The 21,709-nt window shown below is 37.8% G+C and overlaps 1 protein-coding gene across 1 annotated transcript in view; it reads left to right on the top strand.

The window, feature by feature from the left end:
* The window catches only part of PLCZ1 (phospholipase C zeta 1), a 67,143-nt gene that overhangs the window by 31,806 nt on the left and 13,628 nt on the right, over nt 1–21,709 (top strand). The window contains exons 6-11 of the mRNA XM_004390231.2: nt 1,519–1,608; nt 1,714–1,767; nt 7,769–7,925; nt 11,854–11,970; nt 13,372–13,544; nt 18,419–18,551. Coding sequence (XP_004390288.1) covers nt 1,519–1,608; nt 1,714–1,767; nt 7,769–7,925; nt 11,854–11,970; nt 13,372–13,544; nt 18,419–18,551 — 724 coding nt within the window. The remainder of the gene's footprint in view (nt 1–1,518; nt 1,609–1,713; nt 1,768–7,768; nt 7,926–11,853; nt 11,971–13,371; nt 13,545–18,418; nt 18,552–21,709) is intronic.

Genomic DNA, 21,709 nt, shown 5'->3' with positions numbered 1-21,709 from the left:
AAGACCGCATACACTTACTAAACTAGACGGTAGAGCATAAACTTTAAAAACTATATTATTCCAGTTGACTGAATTGTCCCACCAGACCATGGCCTTGTCTTCAGATGAAGAAAATTAGTCATGTGAGGTGACTGGTTATGTCTAAGAAGTGTCAGCATCTGTAGCCCCTATTCGTTTTATTATACATGTATACATGTATTGGTTGTTGTTATTGCTGCAAAATTATATATAACATAGCATTTACCGATTTATCCTTTTTCTTGTGTTCAACTTATTGGCGTCAACTATATTAGTCAATCTGTGCAAACTTCACCCACATTTGGTGTCACCTTTCCCCTCACCATAAATGAAAAGTGATTACTACCTAGAGAGCATCCAGCTTCTCTCTCCCTCCCACCTCTGGTAACTACCAATGAGCATGGTCTCTGAATATTTACCTATTCTTGTCATTTCATAAAAGTGAGATCGTATAATATTTGTCCTTTTGTGATTGACTTATTTTGTTCAACATAATGTCCTCTGGGTTCATCCACATTGCAAGATGATTCAGGAACTCATTTTCCTTTATGACTGAGTAGTATTCCATAGTATGCATGTACTACATTTTGGTTTTCCATTTATAAATTGATAAGCACTTAGGTTGTTTCCATCTTTTTGCTATTGTGAATAGTGCAGCAATGGACATAGGGGTGCATATGTCTGTTTGTGTCCTTCTATTAGATCCCTAGGGAATATACCTGGGAATGGAATTGCTGGGACATATGATAATTCTATTTTTAATATTCTGAGTAAATGCCATACTGTTTTCTATGGTAGTTGTACCATTTTACATTCCCACCAGCAGTGGATAAGGGTTCCAATCTCCCCACATCCTCTTCAACATTTGTTGTTTTCTGTTTTTTTTTTCATCAGTGCCATTTTAGTAGGGGTGAGATGGTATCTCGTTGTTGCTTTGATTTCCGTCTCTCTAATGGCTAATAACAAAGAGCATCTTCTCATGTGTTTGTTGGCTGCTTGAATATTCTCTTTGGTGAAGGTCTGTTCATGTGCTTTGCCCAGTTTTTGACTGGGTTACTTATCTTGTTGTTGCTAAGTTGTTCATTTAATACTTTTTAATGTTGGATAAGAGAATGACGACCTGAAGCTAGTACCAGAAGTTGTAAAATCTAACTTCAATAACATAGCAGGTATTTTAACACATGCTTACTTTTCATGGGTTTCAATTATATATTTAGTGGACATTGTGGAATGTAAAAGAAATGAAACTACAGTAAGTCTCAATTATAGCAGGCCTAATTTTGGTGAATTTCTGTCAATACTGCAATATCACTGGTTTTTATTAGGGCATGAATAAGAGGTATGGAAAAAGATGTTCTTATCCTTATGATGATAATGTATAAGTTAATACTGCAGGCTAACTGAAAATCTGAAACAATTTTCATGACTGTTACAATGCAAATTTATCTGTAAGAGTGTAAAAGAGTATAACTGTATCTCTTTTTCAAATTGTCTCTGTAGGCATTAAAATTCAAAATATTGGTTAAAAACAAGAAAATAGGAACCTTAACAGAAACCCGTGGAAGGAAAGGTTCTAATAAGCATGGCCTGGTAGAAGAATTTGAAGAAGACGTGGATCAAGAAGATGACGAAGATGCAACATCTGATGTTTTTGCTTTAAAAAGCAGTCAAGGAAAGAAAGTAGAGGCTGAAAAGAAAAATCAAGAAAAGGAAGTAGAATCAGGTGGATTAACGCTTTTCAAAAAAAAGGTAAGATGTTGCTTTGTGAAAATCTTACAAATGATTGAAAAGTTTTCTAATTTTCTTCTTATTGTTGGAGAATTAAAAAGTTTTGTAGGGAAAAATCTTTTTTTTTTTGTCACTTATAACAGCACTAGTCAATTATTTACAATTTACTTTGAAAAAATTGGCAGTGCAGAAGATATTTTAAAAGTTGTTATCTCTTTTATTTTTTAAATTTTTTCCCTCTGTTGTGGTTGTTTTTAGGTGCTGTTGAATCAGTTCCGACTCATAGTGACCCTGTGTACAACGGAATGAAACAGTGCCTTGTCCTACACCATCCTCACTATGGTTGCTATGCTTGAGCCCATCATTGCAGCCACTATGTCAGTCCATCTCATTGGGGGTCTTCCTCCTTTTCACTCACCTTCAACTTTACCAAGTATGATGTCCTTCTCCAGGGACCAGTCCCTCCTGATAACATGTCCAAAGTACCTGAGACGAAGTCTCTCCATCCTCGCTTCTAAAGAGAATTCTGGCTGTACTTCTCCCAAGACAGATTTATTCATTCTTTCAGCAGTCAGTGGTGTATTCAATATTCTTCTCCAACACCATAATTCAAAGGCATCAATTCTTCGGTCTTCCTCATTCATTGTCTAGCTTTCACATGCATATTAGGTGATTGAAAACACCCTGACTTGAGTCAGGTGCAACTTAGTCCTCAAAGTGACATCTTTGCTTTTTAACACTTTGACGAGGTCTTTTGCAACAGATCTGCCCAATGCAATGTGTCATTTGATTTCTTCACTGCTTCTTCCATGAGTGTTGATCATGGATCTAAGAAAAATGAAATCTTTAACAACTTTAATCTTTTCTCCATTTGTCATGATGTTGCTTATTGGTCCTGTTGTGAGGACTTTTGTTTTCTTTATGTTGAGGTGTCATCCATCCTGAAGGCTGTGGTCTTTGATCTTCATCAGGAAGTGCTTCAGTCCTCTTAACTTTCAGTAAGCAAGACTGTGTAATCTGCATATTGCAGGTTGTTAATGAGTCTTCCTGCAATCCTGATGTTGAGTTCTTTTTCATTTAGTCCATCTACTCCAATTATTTGCTCGGCATGCAGATTGAATAAGTATTGTGAAAGGCTACAACCTGATGCACACCTTTCCTGATTTTAAACCACTCAGTATCCCCTTGGTCTGTTTGAACGGCTGCCTCTTATTCTATGTACAGGTTTCTCATGAGCATAATTAAGTGCTCTGGAATTCCCACTCTTTTTAATGTTATCCACCATTTGTTATGATCCACAGAGTTGAATACCTTTGCTTAGTCAATAAAACACAGTAAACGTTTTTCTAATATTCTCTGCTTTCAGCCAGGGTTCATATGACATCAGCAATAATATCGTTCATTCCACATCCCCTTGTGAATCCAGCTTAAACCTCCAGGAGTTCCTTGTTGATGTACTGCTGGAACCATTTCCCTCTATCGTTGACAGATATTTAATATGCCCTCTTATGTACTAGGCCCCCATGCATCTGTCAGTTTGTCATACTGTGGAGTCTTGAGTATTACTGTGATGATGGAAGCTATGCCACTGGTATTCTAATACCAGCAGAGTCACCCCTAGTGGACAGGTTTCAGCTGAGCTTCAGACTAAGACAGACTACGAAAAAGGACCTGGCAGTCTACTTCTGAAAGGAATTAGCCAGTGAAAACCTTATGAATAGCAGTGGAACATTGTATGATAGTGCTGGAAGATGAGCCCTTCAGGTTGGAAAGCACTCAAAAGACAACAGGGAAAGAGCTGCCTCCTTAAAGTAGGGTCTACCTTAACGACGTGGATGGAGTCAAGCTTTTGGGACCTTCGTTTGCTAATGTGGCACTACTCAAAATGAAAAAACAGCTGCAAACATCCGTTAATAATCGGAAAGTGGAATGTACGAAATATGAATCTAGGAAAATCGGAAATGATAAAAAATGAAATGGAATGCGTAAACATCGATATCCTAGGTATTAGTGAGCTGAAATGAACTGGTATTGGCCATTTTGAGCTGGACGATCGTATGGTCGACTACACTGGGAATGACAACCTGAAGAGGAATAGCATTGCACTCATCATCAAAAAGAGCATTTCAAGATCTAACCTGAAGTACAACACTGTCAATGATAAGACAATATCCATATGCTACAAGTAAGACCAGTTAATACAACTATTATTCAAATTTACACACCACTACTAAGGCCAAAGGTGAAGGAATTGAAGATTTTTACCAACTTCTGCAGTCTGAAATTGATTGAACATGCAATCAGGATGCATTTGAATTAATTGCTGGTGATTGGAATGTGATAATTGGAAACAAAGAAGAAGGATCGGTAGTTGTAAAATATGGCACTGGCGATAGAAACAATGCTAGAGATCGCAAGATAGAACTTTTGCAAGACCAATGACTTCTTCGCTGCAAATACCTTTTTTCAACAACAAAACAGTGACTATACACATGGACCTCGACAGATGGAATACACTGGAATCAAATTGACTACATGTGTGGAAAGAGACCATGGAAAATCTCAATATCATCAGTCAGAACAAGAACAGGGGCCGACTGCAGAGCAGACCGTCAATTGCTCATATGCAACTTCAAGCTGAAGCTGAAGAAAATTAGAACAAGTCCACGAGAGCCAAAGTATGACCTTGAGTATATTTCACCTGAATTTATAGACCACCTCAAAAATAGATTTGACACACTGAACACTAATGATCAAAGACCAGAAGAGTTGTGGAAAGACATCAAGGACATCATACATGAAGAAAGCAAGAGGTCATTAAAAATACAGAAGGAAAGAAAAGACCAAAATGGATGTCAGAAGAGACTCTGAAACTTGCTCTTGAACTTCAAGTAGCTAAAGCAAATGGAAGAAGTGATGAAATAAAAGAGCTGAACAGAAGAAGATTTCAAAGGGCGGCTGGAGAAGACAAAGTAAAGTATTATAATGACATGTACAAAGATCTGGAGTTAGAAAACCAATGGAGAAGGACACGCTCGGCATTTCTCAAGCTGAAACAGCTGAAGAAAAAATTCAAACCTCAAATTGCAATAGCGAAGGAGTCTATGGGCAAAATATTAAACGACACGGGAAGCATCAAAAGAAGATGGAAGGAATACACAGTCACTGTACCAAAAAGAATTGGTCAACGTTCAACCATTTCAGGAGGCAGCATATGATCAGGAACCTATGGTACTAAAAGAAGAGGTCCAAGCTGCACTGAAGGCATTGGCGATAAACAAGGGTACAGGAACTGATGGAATATCAGTTGAGATGTTTCAACCAATGAATGCAATGCTAGAAATGCTCACTTGTCTATGCCAAGAAATTTGGAAGACAGCTATCTGGCCAACCAACTTGATATTTATGCCTGTTCCCAGGAAATGTGATACAACTGTATGTGGAAATTATCAAACAATATCATTAGTATCACACGCAAGTAAAATGTTGCTGAAGATCATTCAAAAGAGTCTGTGGCAGTATATCAACAGGGAACTGCCAGAAATTCAGGCTGGATTCAGAAGAGGACCAGGAATGAGGGATATCATTGCTGATGTCAGATAGATCCTGGCTGAAAGCAGAGAATACCAGGAAGAGTTTTACCTGTGTTTTACTGACTATGCAAAGGCATTCGGCTATGTGGATCATAACAAGTAATGGATAACGTTGGGAAAAATGGGAATTCCAGAACACTTAACTGTACTCATGAGGAACCTGTATGTAGATCAAGAGGCAGTCATTTGAATAGAACAAGGGGATACTGCGTAGTTTAAAGTCAGGAAAGGCTTGTGTCATGGTTGTATCCTTTCACCATACTTATTCAGTCTGTATGCTGAGCAAATAATCTGAGAAGCTGCACTGTATGAAGAACGGGGCATCAGGATTGGAGGAAGACTCATGAACAACCTGCATTATGCAGATGGCACAACCTTGCTGGCTGAAAGTGAAGAGGAGTTGAAGCACTTACTGATGAAGATCAAAGACCACAGCCTTCAGTATGGACTACACCTCAACATAAAGAAAACAAAAATCCTCACAACTGGACCTATAAGAAACATCATGATAAATGGAGAAAAGATTGACATTTTTAAGTATTTCGTTTTTCTTGGATCCACAATCAGTACCCTTGGAAGCAGTGGTCAAGAAATAAAACAACACATTGCATTGGGCAAATCTGCTGCAAAAGACTTATTTCAAGTGTTGGAAAGCAAAGATGTCACCTTGAAGACTAAGGTGCACCTGACCTAAGCCAAGGTTTTTTCAATCGCCTCATATGCATGTGAAAGCTGGATAATGAATAAAGAAGACTGAAGAAGAATTGACACCTTTGAATTAGGATGTTCAGAAGAATATAGAATACACCACGGACTGCTGAAAGAATGAACAAATCTGTCTTGGAAGAAGGACAGACAGAATGTTCCTTAGAAGCAAGGATGGTGAGACTTTGTCTCACATACTTTGGATATGTTATCAGGAGAGATCAGTCCCCAGAGAAAAGACTTTATGCTTGGTAAAGCAGAGGGTCAATGAAAAAGATGAAGACCCTCAAGGAGATGGATTGACACAGAGGCTGCAACAATGGGCTCAAACATAACAACAGTTGTCGAGATTGGTGCAGGATCCGGCGGTGTTTGGCCCTGTGGTACATAGGGTTGCCATTAGTTGGAACCGACTTGATGGCACCTGACAACAACAGCTTGTAGTAGGCATTGTGCGGTGTACAAAAGATACGCAGATTTAAAACATAATGTTTCTACCCTCAAAATCATACCAGCAGAGACATACAAGGAAATCCGTGTCTATAATATATAGCATTGTTGTTATTGCTGGAGTCCATTGAGTTGCTTCTGACTCATAGCAACCCTATGTATAGTAGAACATCACGTACTAATATATAGTATTATGGGTATACAAATCAGTGTGACAAAAGAAGGCATATTAGGTTGCATGTTACACAAAACCAATCCAGCTGGTTTAAGTAAAATGGGAACCATTTGGCCCATGTAAATGAAAAGTTGAAGGAAAGTGTTTCTAACTTTAGACATGACTTAGTGTAGTGTCTCAAGCAAGGTGAACAGAACTTTATTTCCTTCTCCAACTTTTAGCTCCACTTTGTCTGTATTGGTGGCAAGATTGTTGCAAAAGCTTCAGGTTTATATCTTTTCGGATTCAAACCCAGTGGAATACCTATCTATCAACTAGCAGACCCAACACATTTTTATTGTGCATTGGTTATGAATCAGTTCTGTGCACATCCCTGAACTAATTACTATTAGTAGGGGAATACAAAGCTCTCCTTAAAAAAACCAAAAAAGCAAACCTGTTGCGGTCGAGTCGATTCCAACTCATAGGACCCTATAGGAGAGAGTAGAACTGCCACATAGGGTTTCCAAGGAGTGCCTGGTGGATTCAAATTACTAACCTTTTGGTTAGCAGCCATAACGCTTAACGACTACGCCACCAGGGTTTCCAAGCTCTCATTAGCCAGGCTTAATCTGCAGGGTCCATCCCTACGTACATGGATTGAGCGTGAGTAAGGAGTGCTTCCCTAAAACAAAACTTGGGAAGTGGTTAACAAAAGTGTAGAGGAAATAGTTGCTGGGCTGCAATAAAGCAGATTCCACTATGTAATAGAAACAATTCCTCAAATTTAGATAAAACTGGAAATGTACTTACTCATGATTAAAATTCTTAAATTTATATAATTCATGAGGATAAACAGATCTTTGGGAAAAACGAAATAGCGATAATTATCCTCAGTACTTAATATGTTAATTTGGGTTGTAGATTTATGCTATCTCATATTAACATCAAATACTGTAGTCATAAAAAATAATCACAATGACTTGATCCAAAAGTTTTTGAGGAGACAGTCTTATGAAAAGACTAAAATCACTGCTTTGAAAACATAGTTTCTTTACTGGAAAAAGAATTTTTCAAATGATTAGTGCCAAAATGTGAAATTACTGCACTACATTTTTAGACCTCGAAGATGAAAATGGCTCTGGCCCTATCAGATCTTGTCATTTACACTAAAGCTGAGAAGTTCAGAAGCTTTGAACATTCAAGAATACATCAGCAATTTAATGAAAATAATTCTATAGGGGAGTCACAAGCCCGAAAACTTTCAAAGCTGAGAGGTAAATTCTTATGATTCTAATAGATAAAGTTTTCAAACAAGTTATATTCACTGCAAAGGTATCAAGATTGGTCAATGATATTTATCTCATAAAATTTTAATATATTTAATGGAATTTTAAAAGGAATTATATGCCTCAGGTTGCATTAAGTTCTAGCTGGAAGAACTTGTCCTTTAACTGCTTTAAGGCATGAAATTCTGATTGAGGATGCTGAGTACGGAGACTTAGATGGGGCTGTGGTGAGTGCTTTATAGAAGAGAGCCGTGATGACAAGGCAGAGCCAAAGTTAAAAAAAAAAATGCTATTGAGTGGATTCTGACTCATGGAGACACCATGTGTGTCAGAGTAGAACTGTGCTTCACAGGGTCTTCAGTGGCGGATTTTTCAGAAGTAGATAGGCAAGCCCTTCTTCCGAGGCACCTCTGGGTGTACTCCAACCTCCAACTTTTTTGTTAGCTGTGAACATGTTAACAGCTTGTACCACATGGCAGCATAAGGGTGAGACTGCAGGCAGGGAGGGGAGGGTAAAGGCTTTTGGCAGTGACTGTAGAGATGCAGTGGTTAAACTTGGCTGCTAACCGAAAGGTAGGCAGTTCTAATCCACCAGCCACTCCTTGGAAACCCTATGGGGCAGTTCTACTCTGTCCTGTAGGGTAACGGTGAATCAGAATTGACTTGATGGCAACGGGTTTGTGTGTGTGTGTGTGTGTGTGTGTTGTGGAGACATGGTGAATTTTATGGATTCAGCAGGCATCCTAAGAGGCAGAGTTCATTAGTCCTGTGTTGTTGTGTGCCGTTGAGTTGATTCTGACTCATAGCAACCCCATGTGATAGAGTAGAACTGCCCCATAGGGTTTTCTAAGGAGCTCTGGTGGTGCAGTGGTTAAACACTCAGGTGCTAACCAGAAGGTCAGCAGTTCTAACCCACCAGCTTCTCCTGAAAGATGTGGCAGTCTGCTTCTGTAAAGATTACAGCCTTGGAAACCCTATGGGACAGTTCTCCTCTGTCCTATAGGGTCACTATGAGTCACGATTGACGCAACGGCAACGGGTTTGGTTTTTTTTTTTTAATCTTTACAGGAGCAAATTAACAGGCCTTCTTCCCACAGAGCTGATGGCTGTTTCCGTTAGCAGCTGAGTGCTTAACTGTAGTGCCCCCAGGGCTCCTTTCATTAAACCTAGAGGCTGTATATCTAAGGTGAAGGAGTGGGAGGAAATAGCATGTAGACCAGGACACCAGATGGCCGTGCAGAGCCTGCACTGCACTTCTCCCTGGGGTAGTATTCTGTCTCTGAATCTTCTCTTCATTCTCTTCTGGTTCTAAATTTGAGACAGATAGAGGCCAAGATGGAACAAGGCCTGGGAAAGAAAATGGGAAGCAGATCCTATCCCTTTCGTGGACTCATGTGCTGAAGAATATCCCATACATGAAAAGAGATGATCAACGAACTCATCAGTGATTCCAAAATCCCTCTTAAAAAATTACCATCTACCATTAGTATTTCTGTGTAGAAACACCGAGGCAGGAAAATAAGCACCTGCAACCAACTTTAGAAAAGCTGTTGGCTCTTTGGAAGTGCAGATTCTGGTATACTTGTTCGTTAACTTCATGGGCTGGCAACTGTGCCCAGGAGTTTTGAGGTATACCTTAACTCATCTCCTCAAACTCTTTTAGAGATCCTGCATATTTTAAGCCTGCCCCTCCCCACTGTTTAAAAATTTTATACTGTGGATGGTGACCAAAAGTCAATTCAGTAGTCCTGAGCCACAGTTAAAATAGTAGAATAGTATGGAATAGAATAGAATGGGTTGTATGCAAGAAGAATAAGTATTGTTTTATGAAACAAGTGTGTGTGTGTGAGTGTGTGTGTGTGTGTGTGTGTGTGTTGGGTTGCGATGTAAAATGTATTTCTTACTGTGGGATGTGGTCAAGAGAGTTTGAATGACCTTCTTTACAGGCCTCTGTTCCTTGAAACTATGGAAGACTTTTGTTGTTGTTCATGAGGACAGGACCTCTGACCACAGCAAAAATAGTTATTATTCTCCCATTCTTAATTTTATTAAATACTTCCACAAAGTTTGAAGAGATTGGGTAGTTCATATATATGTATACACGCACACATACACACAAAAAAAGAGTGGAAAGATGTATACCAAGCGGTTGTCAGTGGTTATTACCGAATAATGAGATTATATATGGTTTTCTTTCTTTTTCGGTTTTCTCCTTTTTCTAAAATGAACATGAACTGCATTTGTAGGAACAAAACATATTAAACTAAAAAGCAAGAAAATCACTTTTTGTTAAGGGTCCTTAGAGATCATTCACGGTTATCACTTTATAGATGGAAAAATTAAGATCCCAAAGAGTAAGTGTTTTACCTAAGGACAGGCATCTAGTTTATGGCTGAATAAGAGAGCATAATACTTGGACAGCATGCTGCATTTATACATGAATAACTTGAAAATAAACTTTCTCTTGAGGAGTGCATAACTTTTTATGTGTCGATGCAGTTAATTGCAATTTTTTACATGGCAGTGGTTCCCAAAGAGTAGTATTTAGGGTGAGAGAGGCAATGGTTCTGTTCTAGTTTGATTAGAACTCATAGTGGGTCATAGGCAAAAAACCATTTTTGCCATGACTGGTCACCGTGTTAGCAGGAATGGTTGTGGGAACAGGATGTGCTCAGTGCAAGGAGAAAAGCCTTGGAGAGACATAAAGTCTGTGTTCAAAAATTTGATGGAGTGTCCAATGGCGAATGTTATATACCACTTTTGAACCTCAGGTAATTTAAATAGGATACAAATAAGTATAAATTTGTAAATACAATCTAGAGATTTAAATAGACTATATATAAAAAAGCTGTTGCCCTCGAGTCGATTTTGACTCATAGCAACCCTATAGGACTGAGTAGAACAACCTATAGGGTTTCCAAGGAGCGCCTGGTAGATTCAAACTGCTGACCTTTTGGTTAGCAGCTGAACTCTTAACCTCTATGCCACCAGGGTTTCCAGACTGTATATACACATGTATGTGTATATATATATATATGTGGGTGTGTGTATGTGTACATATGTATGTGTGTATGCATGCATGTATGTATATATACTACAAGTACATAGATCTTGTCTTGGTAAGGAAGACCTTTGAAATAATTAGAGGTATTGGGAGGTAGTGAGTTCTCTTTCAACCAAGGGATGCCAACAAAGATTGAACAAATTCTTGAGGAAGACATTGGAGTGGGGGGCTGGTGACTGAACTGGATAACTTTAAGTCTCCTTTCAACTCTGAGAATCTGTGAAATATTCAACCTGGTTAATTTGGTTAGCATTATATAGCTTCATATCACTTACATGGGATTCTGCCCTAAAATGAAAGTCAAACTAAAAAGAACAAAATAGGGGAAATATGCTACTATTGTTTTGAAGAAGAATGAGGATACTTTATTTTGGAATTTTATATATTCTTAAAGTGAAATGAATTCGGATGTGGAAAAAAAGAAATATAAATTTCGAATCCATTGCATCTCAAGTGAATTATCAGAATACCTAAATTGTGTTTTAAAATTATTAACTCTTCACTAACAGTGAATTACACTGTCAAACTTAGAGGCATGGATTTATTTTGATTTCCATGAATTGCAAATATTGTTGCTAAGATAATACGTAACAAAATTATTGAAATTATTATAAAACCAAAGCCCAACCCATTGTCGTCAAGTCAATTCCGACTCATAGTGACCCAATAGGGCAGAGTAGAACTGCCCCATATTGTTTCCAAGAAGCGGCTGGTGGATTTGAACCGCCAACCTTTTGGTTAGCAGCCGAGATCCTAACCTCTGTACCACCAGGGACTCATAGATAATATGTAGAAACAGTGGCCAATTTAATTTTTATTTGAACAATTTATTAATGTTTTAATTTTTTTTAGCAAAAGAATTTATTTTTCACACCAGGAATTTCATTACCAGAATATATCCTAAAGCAACGAGAACGGACTCTTCTAATTTCAATCCTCAGGAATTCTGGAATATAGGTTGTCAGATGGGTATGTTATATAAAATATTGAGTTGTTTTCAAAAGTAAGATAAAATAAATTCCTTTAAAAAAATTTTTTTAACACACTTGTAAAAGAACTTCCTATGAAGGTTTTTGGCTCTGGGTCTACTGGGGCTAGGCATTGATAGTGAACCATTGGTTTCAAGAGTTGAGCTCATTTCTAAATGGCTTGGAAGAGTTAAATCTAGGTGAAGGTTGAGGATGTGGAGGTTAAATTCATGAGGGGTTAGTATGAGGCATGTATGTTGAAAAAACGGAAAAGGAAACCAAAAATAATGGTAAACGGACACTGAAGATCAAGTTCCTTTGTTCGAAAGATTTGCTAAAGTCCTCTGCAAATCATGTCACCTCTACCTTTTATACTTTACACTAGCTTCTACATTCATACGTGGTACAACCTGGATGAACCTTGAAAGTATTAAGCTGAGTAAAATTAAGTCAGTCACAAAAGGACAAATATTGTATGACCCCACTTATATGAAATATCTAGAAGAGGCAACTGTATAGAGACCAAAGTTATTAGTGGTTACCAGGCGCAGGTAGGAGAGAGAAAGGGGGATTCAATGCTTAGGGGAAGCTGAGCTTCTGTTAAGGGTGATGGAAAAATTTGGGAACTGATAGTGGTGAGGTTGAACGACAAGATGAACACAATGTCATGGAACTGTACATGCAAAGATTGTTAAAATGTCAAATGCTTTGTTACATATATATTTACCACAATTAAAAAAAAAATAGTGAATGAGATTACATGCTTTGTTCTTTGTCCTCACCAGACTCCCCCTATTCCAAATTGAACAGCTGATATAGTACTGGCACAAACCAGTCAGAAAGTGCTAGTTGTGAACTCTTCTGCTACTGAATTGTGGCAAGGCCCAGAGGTGAACTGGGGCCAGGTTGGAGGGCGGGGCATGGTACCAAATGCAGTGGCCATTTACCAGCCCATATGGAGGTATTTCCATATTTTAACAACCAGTATTGCTCTGCTCATTTCTCACTTTCTCCTCAAGTGACAGCAGTACCTCTTTGGACCTGAAAGAGTAAGATGTAGTTGGTATGTTCTCTTTCCTCCATTTAATGTACTGATTTCCTTTATTTTCATATTTTTTAGTTTATCTGACAGGTACATTGCTAGTTTGTAATCTGTACTGTGTGTCATTTTGATTTTTTATTCAAAGCTATAAAATAATTTTATTTTGGATTAAATTTTGAATCTCACTTTCATCAGCATATGAGGAAAATGTTTAAAAATCATGACTTATTAGGCTAAGAGCATTTTAGAACATTTAGAAGATAGATAACCTAGGGTTAGATTTCAGTGAATTGTTTAACTGTTTGTTTCTTTAGCTGTACTCTCTATTTCCTGAAAATGTCAAAATAATTTTTCTCACAGTGGCCTTAAATTTCCAGACCCCTGGTCTGCCTATGGACCTACAAAATGGAAAATTTTTGGACAATGGTGGTTCTGGGTATATTTTGAAACCACAATTCCTAAGACAGAGTAAATCAAACTTTAATTCAAATGAAGCATTGAAAAACAGTAAACCAATTACACTTACAATAAGGGTAAGTTTAATAACATCTTTTTCTTGTACTTTTATTTTGTTAGTATATAAGCTAGAAAATGTAAATTCATATTTTGAGTTCCATTGATTTCCCTTAATGCTTTTTAAATTTTGTTAATCTTTTCAGGTACTACAAAAAACTCAAACAAAACCTGTTGCCATAGAGTCGATTCTGACTCATAGTGACCCTATAGGGCAGAGTAGAACTGTTTCCAAGGAGTGGCTGGTGAATTTGAACTGCCAACCTTTTGGTTAGCAGCCAAACTCTTAACCACTATGCCAGTAGCATTTCAGCATCCTTCCATGTCTGAAAATGTTTTTCTGTTGCCTTATCGCATGAATGGATATTGCCCGTGGATAGAAATATTGGCACTAAGACCTTCTCCTTTCAAATATCTATTTTGTATTATTCCATTGCTGTTTAGCATTTAATATCGTGATAGAGAAGTCTGAGTCCAGTCCAATAATTATTATGTGATTATCCTGCTTTTTTTCCCTTCAACTTTAAAGAATTTTACCAATAAATTCTAGAAGCTATTTTCTTTCACTAATCTCCAGAATTAGCTTTTGTAGTCTCTGAATATAATTTGCTCGTTTGGAAATCATAATTATCCATGGTTTTCTCCGGGATCTAACCTCTGTGTCTACCTTTTTGTGTCAACTTTATCACTTTCTTTTTTCCTCTGCATTTTGAGAGAGCTTTTAACATTTTTTTCCATCTACACTGATGATTCAAGATCTGTAGCTGATTTTATTCTTTACTGATTCTAGTGTAGATTTGAAATTTTCTCTTGTATGATTAGTTCCCTCCCACCCCAATTGTTATTTACCTCATATTGCTTCTTCTATATTTCTGTCTGTGTCATATCCAGCAACCCTTCCCCCGGGGTATTTTCTTATTATTTCATCTTTTGTTTTATTACATGTTTGGGTAATTTCATTGAGAGCAAAAGCAGTTGTCTAAACTATATTGTTTTTACTAGTCAAGACTTTTCAAAAGCTTTCTTATTCTTCTATATCCTAAACGTTCCATTTATTTTCTTTTTAAAAAAATGTTACTGAAAAGCCCCTAATTGTTTTTCTCTCCATTGAATTATTGTTGTGCTGTTGTTAGGTGCCATTGAGTTGGTTCTGACTCACAGTGACCCTACGTACAATAGAAAGAAACACTGCCCGGTCCTGCCCCATCCTCACAATCACTGTTATGCTTGAGCCCATTGTTGCAGCCACTGTGTCACTCCATCTTGCTGAGAGTTCTCCTTTTTTTTCAATGACTCTCTACTTTACCAAGTAGTCCTATTTTAAACTGTTTATATACCTGTGGTTTGCAAATCAGTAGGATGGATATGGTCTTGCTGGTCTGTTTTTCTATTTAAGTAGATGTTGCTAGGACCATATAAACCATCTCAGACCCTATTCTGGATGTTTGGTAAATACTTATATTGCTGCCCCTGGCCAGGTTTATTGTGTCTCGTAGGTATTACCTTGTGTAGCTCTGCTGGTTCTGCTGGCTGGTGAGTGCTCTGCTCTCATTACCTGGCTGTCTGAGAGTACGCGTAAAGCTAGAACCTCCCCCCACTCCCCACCCCACCGCCATGTGTGGTTCTTTCCTCCTGTCTCAGCTCCTTCCACCTGTCATAACATCACAGGATCTGAGGAACCATTCACATCCATTTCAGCAGGACCTCACCATTTTATCTCAGCCAAATAAGGAGGCTTGGGAACCATATTCCAGAAGTTAAAGTGGAAAGAGAGTACAGAAAAGACAATGGGACGGGAAAGATCCTGGCCACTGCAGGAAACAGCTCCAGTGGAGCATGTAGGTGACTTTTCTCCTGGCTGTTAAGGATTTTGTGACTCCAAAGTACAAGCATATAGTGGATGAATAGAAATTGCCTACAACACTACATCCAGCCAAAAATGTATTACTTGGCATTCATTTGAGCATCTGCAAAGTACTGGCCATTAAGCTTACTTTACAATGTTATTAAAACTTTGGCATCCTTTTGTGCTTTCTAACAGTTCTTCTAGTGAGAAGAAGAGGCAAATCAGCCACTCTGGGAGATCTCTCTCCACTCCACACAGATCTCTTGCTGTGCTTCTGTGATTGTTCTTTCTGTTTTTAAATGTACTTCCCAAGCTACGTCCTCCTCGTTTCCTTTTGTTTCTCTTTCTCTACCTGCTCCTGAGGTACTTACATTGTGTAAGGCTTTCTTCTTAACCCTTGTCTCAAACTAAATGTTCACCTTGGGTTGTTTTATACACACGCACGGCTTTAACCACCATGTATACACCAACAATGCTCACATTTTAATGGGCCCTCACTTTTGAGATCAGTCTGCCTAGCATTTCTATTTAATCACCATCATGTCAAACTTAAAATATTAAAAACTGGAGACTTCTGGTTTCTAGTCTGACATGTAAAGAGCTTGGAAGTTGCTACTTTCATCCTCAAAACAAGAAAAAAATCTGAAAAACAATAGCAACAACAACTACAACAAAAACCCCTGTAAATTAGCAACTCTTCTGAGATCAGACAACTGAAGTCACAGAAAAAAATGGCTGCCCTGAAAAGCGGAAAGACAGGCAGATACTGTGAATCACAGTTTACCGAGAGCAGAAACCCAGAAGCAAAAGCCTGAAGCTGGGGCCAGTGACAGAAGTAACATTTAAACTGTAACTGACGAAATGTTGGAGGCTCTGTGTGGACTAGCTTGAGAGTTAAGAATTCTTGGGGGTGGAGGGCAGGTGCTGGTACTCTTAGGGGAACCAGCACACTTTTGTAAATTTTACCTCCAGGAGCACCATCAAGTTCTCCGAGTGAAGACTGGAGAAAAATCCCCTTCTATTTCTGGCAAAGAGCCCTGAGTGGCACAATGTTTAAGTGCTCAGCTGCTAACCAAAATGTCGGCTGTTGGGATCCATTAACCACTCCGAGAGTAAAGACCTGGCAATCTGCTTCTGTAAAGATTACAGCCTAGGAAACCCTATGGGGTAATGCTGCTCTGTCCTATAGGGTCTCTATGAGTCGGAATCTCCTCAACAGCACGCTACACAAGAACATTTCTGGCAAGGAGCGGGGGAAAGTGGCCATTCTGAAATACACCCAGACCAGTCTTTTCTCCTTTACAAGGTCTGGCCTCTATAGAGACTATTTTATCTTTGCCTAATCAGTTTGGGTTTACCAAAGCCTAAGCAACCTGGGGGAAGGGAAAACCCCATCTCTAGCTTCCTCTAGCTTTCCTGCCTTCACCTAAGAGGGAGATGGGATTCTGAGGAGCACTTGTGAAGGTCACAGCTCAGGGATACAAGCACACTTAAAGACTGAGATGTAATCATTAGATGTTGGAATGTATCCGCCCCCCAACCCCCCACCCCATACCTTATTGCCACATCATTAGGTTTCCTGTACAATAACAAGGGATTACAGCTGAAAGAACTGCAAGCCTCAGACTCTATTTAAGAAGGAGTCTCTTGGGAAATGCAAGGCAACAGGGGAGATAAAAACAAGGACACTAGAGGAAATTTTATCTTCTGATACCACAGCTACAGCAAACAATAAACATAGCCTAGCCTCATGCCAGAGGTTTATTTACCTCAGTTCAATACATCATGTCTGGCTTTCAAAAAAATTATCAGGTATGCTAAAAGGCAAAAAACAAACAAAACCCTACACTGTCTGAAAAGGCAAATAAAGCATTAGAACCAGACTCAGATATGGCTAAGATTTTGGAATTATTAGGTAGGGAATTTAAAATAACTATGACTGATATGCTACAACTTCTAGAAGATAACATAAGCAAAAATCTAAGTGGCCTTGGGTTTGCCGATGACTTTCTAAATACAACACCAAATGCATGATTCATGAAAGAAAAAATTGATAGGCTGAACTTCATCGAAATTTTAAATAATTCTGTTCTGTGGAAGACACTGTTAGAGAGAATGAAAAGACAAGCCATGGACTGGGAGAAAATATCTGAAAAACATCTGATGAAGGACTTGTGCCCGAAACATACAAAGAACTCTTTCTTCCTTTTTCCTTTTCTTGCTTCCTTCCTTCTTTATTTTCAAACTTAATTGTTTATTCGTTCTTCTTATTATAACCTCAAGACATTGATTTTTTTTTATAACTGCATTTTTAAGCTTAACGCTTTCGTTTCTTGCCCTGAAATTAGTACATTTCAAATATTGTTTTTTTGTGCTCACTTTGTTCCTTAAAGTAAAACAAATCTTTGCTTGAACAATTAGCTTGGCTAAAGGCTAGGTGGAAATATTATTAATCAATTTGTTAAATATTCTTCTGATATTCAGACCTGAATGTACATATGAAATAATTGATTTTGTCAGATTCAGGTTACTTTTCATGATAATATTGAAAATAATGGATTGTATAAAATTTCATGATAAATCATTCAAACATAAATTCTACTATCAGGAAATGCTGTCATTGGAAATTGTTTTGTTTTTAACATTTGAGGAGTAGTATTCATATTGTTTCCAATCTTTTGCTATTTAAACATAAGATGAACTTGAAACTGGTACGTGTTATCATCCTGAATTACAGTAAAAGTTGATCATAACAAATGCTTTTAAAATATATGTTAATGAATCATAAATCTTAAACAATGTGGATTCCACTCTATTCACATATCAGTAAAATGGAATAATTTAGACATGCTCTTTGTATTTATGTAGTGAAACATGAGGATAAAAGAGTTAAATTTTAAAATTTGCATTTTTTTCCAGCTTCAATATTTGTGGAAACTGACTTAGAGTCTATCAACCTTTTTTGAATAGATATTTCCATTTTGAATTTAAGTGGTAATGCAGTTTAATATTTCGCTAAATTCTTTTATTAATAATTTATTTGTGCAGCTCATCAGTGGTATCCAGCTGCCTCTTAGTAATCTCTCATCACCCAAGAAAGCTGACACACTAGCAATAATAGAAATTTATGGTGTTCCAGACGATCAAATGAAACAGCAGACTCGGGCAATTAAAAAAAATGGTGAGCTCCTAATACATTTTGGTGAACTTCTATTAGACTTCTTGTTGGAAAACTTATGATACACTTTTTATACATTTTTATTGTTTATAAGGTAAAGATTTTGCTTTATGTTCTAAGATTACTAAAGTGTTATACACATGTGTTAGTTATCTAGTACTGCTGGAACAGAAATACCACAAGTGGATGGCTTTAACAAACAGAAATTTATTTTCTCACCGTTTAGGAGGCTAGAAGTCTGGATTCAGGATGCCAGCTCTAGGGGAAAGCTTTCTCTCTGTGTTGGCTCTGGAGGAAGGTCCTTGTCTCTTCTGAGCTTCTGCTCCTGGGCAATCTTTTTGTAGCTTGGCATCTGTCTTCTCCCAATGCTGTTTCTCTCCCTTGCCTGTTTAATCTCTTTTATATCTCAAAAGAGGTCGATTTAAAACACCTTGTACACTAATCCTGTCTCGTTAACATAGCAGACAACCCATTCCCAAATGGAATTATAACCACAGGCATAGCGAATAGAATTTACAACACATATTTTTGGGGGACACAATTCAATCCATAATGCACAGTAAAAACAATTTGGCAATCATTTAAAATGTTGTTTAGGTATATTTTCAGATTATGAATACATTTTCAGATTATGACCTGCAAAATTACTACCTTTTGCCTTTTTATGCTTTCACCTATATCACTGAATTAAAAGAGATATTTTGGCTGCTGAAAATCTACCTAGCTTCTAGCCTCTGCGTAAAATTAAAAAAAAGACATTGTGATTGTTCCGACATAGCATCTTTCACATCTTTACCTCACCCCTTGAGTTATTTTAGATCAAAGGTCTGCAGCTTCCGACTGAGCAAGGATGCCACAGAAACCTATTCATCCAATGTTTGGATTCATAATTCAGTCATTTTTGCCAGAAGAGAAGTCTAGGAATGGAAGAAATGGCTTTGATAAGATTTTCAGGGTTTCAGCATTCCATGACATTTATGTAATAAGAGTGATGGCATTGTCATTTAACACTAAGGAAATTAGAAAAGGATAGGTTGCTAAGATTGACCCTTAGAATCACCTTGGAGGAGACCTGGAACTGATGCTGGAGTCTGGAATATTCTTTGCGTGGATATTCCCATAGTATAGTAGGCTTTCTTTCAGAGTCTGGAATTATGCTCCAGGCCTAACTGGCACTGACAGAGGAGCAAGTGGAGTTTTATTGGTCTTTCTCTTCTTGTGCAATAATTCCCACCGAAGTCATTGGTCTGCCTTTCTGCTTCCTGACTATGCTTCCAGCATGGTCTCTAGTGCTAAAGACATGGGAAAAGATTTGGGAAATTTTTGCAACCTCATACCATGTTATCAATGGAAAGGAATACTGGTAGTGACTGTGACTTATTGCCTTATTTGGCACCTCTTAGAGTTGGAGGAAGGAGCCATGGTGGCACAATGGTTAAGTACTCGGCTGCTAGCCGAAAGGTTGGCAGTTCAAACCTACCCAATGGCTCCATGGCAGGAAAGATCTGCTGATCTGCTCCCATAAAGATTGCAGCCTCGGAGAAACCCTATGGGGCAGTTCTACTCTGTCATATAGGGTTGCTATGAGTCGGAATAAACTCAATGGCAAACAACAACAGAGTTGAGGGCACATTGTGATGGTATTATCAAGAAATAGTAACTGCTAATGTCTGGAAACTTACAGTACCCTACCTCTTGTTCCCTTCATCCCTACTTGAATCTTTAGGGCAATATACACAGAATCTCTATTTATTCAATGCACCCATTATACTACTATGATTCCAGCTCACATTAGACTTTTGATTACATCCCCAGGTTCTACGGGAATATCCCTGCAGAAATTCAGTTTAGTTCATCAAACATTGTTGTGCCCCTGCTATGCTAAAAAATATGGTGATAAATATCAAGAGACTTAAAATCTCTATTTATTATTGATTTATTATTATGCTTGCTCCAACTAACTACATTGTAGATAGTTTACATTTCAATACAGAAGATGAGCTACAAGTAAACCTATTATGACATAGAATCTGGTTAGTGTTTTAAGGAAAGTACAAAGAACTTTTGTGAAAGGAGCAAATTTGGAGATGGTACTTGAAGAATGAGTAGGATTTTAACAGAGATTTGGGATAAGGGCATTTAAGGCAAAAGAAAAAATATGAATGTCATAGTGTGCTGAAGACAAAATTCAAACATGCTAGGGAAAAGTCAAGAAGTTCAAAATGGGTGAAATATATGGTATTTAAGGAAGATTTATGTGACATAAAATGAGAAAAGTATATTAGGAATGGTCGGTATAGCCATGCTAAGATGTTAGGAAATTTCTTTTCTGTAGAAAATGAATAAATTAAGACTTTTAAGCTGGGAGATAACAATAACAGAGTTGAGCTTTAGGGAGATTGTTTCTGCATATTAGGTAGGAAGAAGTGTATGAGAGGTAAATGAGAAATACAAAGTAGAGTCAAGATATGATTTCAATAGTTAGAGGATGTAGAAGTCAGGTCTTGAAGAAGGAGGTGGCACTAGAAGAGGAATGGGTGATGTATGTGAGAAACACTATGCAGGAGTAAAAGTCTAAATAGTTGGACAAGACGGACAGCTTAGAAGTCTAGTAGCTTGGCTTCTAGGGTAATGATGGTATAATTAAATACATGAGAGCCTGGGACAGAAAGGATCACATATGCATAAGGTGCAGAAGAAGTTCTTCAGTTTTGGTCATACTAGGGAAAATCATACTCATAACTCTCAAATTTTGGTATCCTGGTTTACTTCTTTTATTTATTTATTTTTCTAAATTTTATTTTGTTGCCGTTGTCGAGAATATACACAGCCAAACATACACCAACTCAATAGTTTCTACATGTACAATATAGTGATATTGCTTACATTCTTTGAGTTGTGCAACCATTCTCACCCTCCTTTTCTGAGTTGTTCCTCCTTCATTAACATGAACGCAATGCCCTCTAAGGTTCCTATCTAATTTTTCGAGGTGCTGTTGTCAATTTTATCTCGTATAGACCATTCTTAATAGAGCATGGTGCTCAAGGCAGACCTTTTTTACTAGTTAAGCTAAACTACTGTTCAGTTTTAAGGTGACTTCAGGGGATTTTTATTTATTTATTTATTTATTTATTTATTTATTTAATTGTACTTCAGGCGAA

Source organism: Trichechus manatus, unplaced genomic scaffold, assembly GCF_000243295.1.
Source record: "Trichechus manatus latirostris isolate Lorelei unplaced genomic scaffold, TriManLat1.0 scaffold00289, whole genome shotgun sequence".
NCBI lineage: Eukaryota > Metazoa > Chordata > Mammalia > Sirenia > Trichechidae > Trichechus > Trichechus manatus.
The sequence above is the reverse complement of the archived record's forward strand: the minus strand, read 5'-3'. Positions and strand labels throughout refer to the sequence as shown.